General features: G+C 42.9%; 1 protein-coding gene across 1 annotated transcript in view; it reads right to left on the reverse strand.

The window, feature by feature from the left end:
* The window catches only part of LOC102370874 (probable global transcription activator SNF2L2), a 139,159-nt gene that overhangs the window by 64,320 nt on the left and 71,693 nt on the right, over positions 1-3,146 (reverse strand). The window contains 2 exon segments of the mRNA XM_025202977.1: positions 1,395-1,508; positions 1,798-2,040. Coding sequence (XP_025058762.1) covers positions 1,395-1,508; positions 1,798-2,040 — 357 coding nt within the window.

A 3,146-nucleotide genomic window follows, 5' to 3' on the forward strand; every position in this document is an offset into this window, starting at 1 on the left:
CTGATGAAGACATTGAAGAGTATCGGTCCAAGGACCGAGCCCTACAGGACCCCACTGCCCACCCTTCCAGGTCGATACCGATCCATCCACTATGACTCTCTGTGTACGACCCTCTAGCCAATTCGCCACCCACCAGACTGTGTAGTCATCCAAGTCACAGCCTCTTAACTTGTTCACCAGTATGGTGTGGGATGCCGTATCAAAGGCCTTCCTGAAGTCTAAGTAAACAATGTCAACCCCTACTCCTGCGTCCAGGTGTTTTGTAACCTGGTCATAAAAAGAGAATAGATTAGTCAGGCATGATCTACCTGCTACGAACCCATGCTGGTTTCCCCTCAGCATGATTTTTCCTGCCGGGCTCTCGCAAATGTGAGCCTAGATAATTTTTTCAAAGACTTTGCCAAGGATGGAGGTGAGACTGACTGGCCTATAGTTGCCTGGGTCCTCCTTCCTCCCCTTCCTGAAAATGGGGACCACATTGGCCCTACAGAGTACTATGTCCAGTTTTGGGCACCCCACTACAGAAAGGATGTGGACAAGTTGGAAACAGTCCAGTGGAGGGCAATGAAAATGGTTAGGGGGCTGAGGGATGTGACTTCTAAGAAGAGGCTAAGGGAACTGGGCTTATTTAGTTTGCAGAAGAGAAGACTGAGGTGGGATTTGATAGCAGCCTTTAACTACCTGAAGGGTGGTTCCAAAGAGGATGGAGCTAGACTGTTTTTAGTGGTGGCAGATAACAGCCCAGGGAGCAAAGGTCTCAAGTTGCAGCAAGAGAAGTTTAGCTTGTATATTAGGAAAAACTCTCTCACTAAGAAGGTGATGAAGCACAGGAATGGGTTACCTAGAGAGGTGATGGAATCTCCATCCTTAGAGATTTTTCAGGTCCAGCTTGACAAAGCCCTGGCTGGAATCATCTACCTGGGGATGGGCATGCTTTGAGCAGGGGGTGGACTAGATGACCTCCTGAGGTCCTTTTCAACCCTAATTTTCTATGATTCTGATTAATAGGTATGTGTAGACGTGCAGAATTGTGTGTAAAAAGGGCAGCAAAATGTGGCTTTCAGTAACGAGAGTAAAATTGGCCTAATTTACGTCCTAGCCAGAAGTAGTTTGGAAAGAGACACTTGGTAAACCAGTACACCAATTATATAAACCAGTTTCAATGGACATGAGTAGCTGCAAGCTGAACTATAATTCTGATCCTAAACTTCAGTATCAATAGTTTTACCAAAAACTGTTAGGCTGTCAAAAACCAAGCACCGAACACACAGGAATATCTGGCTGTCCTATTTAAAATAATCTGAACAGCTTCACTGTATGGTATTACAAAAAAAGCAGTAAAAAATCCAGAAATTGAGTAAAGGTTTATTTATGGAACCCCTCCCATCACAAACCTTTTCTGGCAGTTGAGATTCAACCTCTTTCTTCAGTCTTCTCAGCAAAAAAGGTCGTAGCACTTTGTGCAGACGCCGGATGATCAGAATAGTTTCTTCTTCATTTAAGTCCACCTGCAAAAATATAATTATAAGTCACTATAAGACAAGTCAATGTGCTGAATACTGTATTTGTGACCGGTGAAAGATCATCTTTTGTTACAAATGTACGTGCAATGGTGACTGCATACTATTCTCTGGTATTTTATTACTAAACAGGACCATGCAAGATTTAAATGTATAATTTTAAAGCTGTAACTAAGGTGGCTATTACAATATAATAGTTCTGCGAGTGTCAGGGAAAGTTCAGACAGAATATCTACAACATGGGTTCAGTCTTGTTTCTATCTTTAGCTTTAAGTACCCTTTCTCCAGTCATGGCAAATGGAGCATTGAACCACTGCTCAAAGGTGCTGCAGCTCTTGAAAATGGTGGGAAGGAGGAAATTGAGGAGAGCCCAAAGTTCAGGCAATTTGTTTTGCAGTGGAGTCCCGGTCAACAGAATCCGCCTGGGGGCCACATAGTGAGTGTTCAAGACCTGAGTCAACTTGCAATGATGGTTCTTCATTCGGTGTCCTTCATCTACTATCATATATTTCCATCGAATCTGCAACAGATGAAAAAAAGTCTGATATAATTAATGAACTTGGGGGAAAGCCAAGCTTTAACATGGAAGTTAGGCACAGGGAGAGAAAGCCAAGTTCTTCCACCACCTTCCATCAAGAGTGGCTAAAATAATCAGGTATTGTGCGTACTGGCTTGAAGACTTTTTTGGGGTGGATGGAAGAGTCCAATCTCGTATTATCCTGACACTGGTAATCCTGTAGGTCAGAAAAGGAGTAACAAATGCTGGCTAGGCTATAGCTGTAATCGAGCTTGCATCTGTGAATAAGTCCTTCCTCTCACTGGGGTCTTTCCTGATGTGGTTTGTTTAGAAGAGCTATAAAGTAGGGATTATTAAGGAAAAAGAAAAGAGTCAAGAGTCTAATGAAATGGTCAAAAATAAAAAAAAAATTAGAAAAAAAGCAAATGCATTTTCAGACTGACTAATGTTCAGTTCTTAAAAGATAGCAACAGTACCATAAATTCAGCCAAACCATTACTTCCAACTTAAAAATTAGGTATAAAGCTGGGCCACGTAAGCAGTGGGATCTCAAGCACTGCATCTTCTTAAAAGGCCAGAACTTGATGTCACCTCCTAAAATGTTGACTCCTAGGTTGAAATTTTAATGTGGAATCAGAACAAATAATGGAACAGGGCCACCCAGACTTTTTACCTGCTAAGAGACAAAGGCAAGGGGCAGGCTGGGTGGGTGAAAAACTGGGACGAGGAAGAAACAATGTTTCAGACTCAAAGCAAATTGTTTAGGGAATTATTTCCAAATGTTCAAGAAAGTGCGAAAAGTTCTCTCAAACAAGCAAAGGCACTCTTTGTTCCAAAGAAAGTGTAAATCACAGACAAAATGAGAGCCTTAAACACCTATAAGAGGGCAAAAAGGAAGGACGAAGGACAGCAAAATGGCAACAGAGGTTTTACTGGTAAGATCTTCACCCTGGGCACAAACCCTAGTAGTCCTGGTCCCCTCAATAGCCTCAGGTTCCCCTCCCTGCCTTGCTGGAGCTACCACTGCTGTGGGGAGAGGTTTCAACACAGCCAGCAGCCAGAGGATTAATATAGCAACCCTCTCAGGAGCCATTGCTCCGTGCTGCTGA

The sequence above is a fragment of the Alligator sinensis genome, unplaced genomic scaffold (assembly GCF_000455745.1).
Source record: "Alligator sinensis unplaced genomic scaffold, ASM45574v1 scaffold308_1, whole genome shotgun sequence".
Classification (NCBI taxonomy): Eukaryota; Metazoa; Chordata; order Crocodylia; family Alligatoridae; genus Alligator; species Alligator sinensis.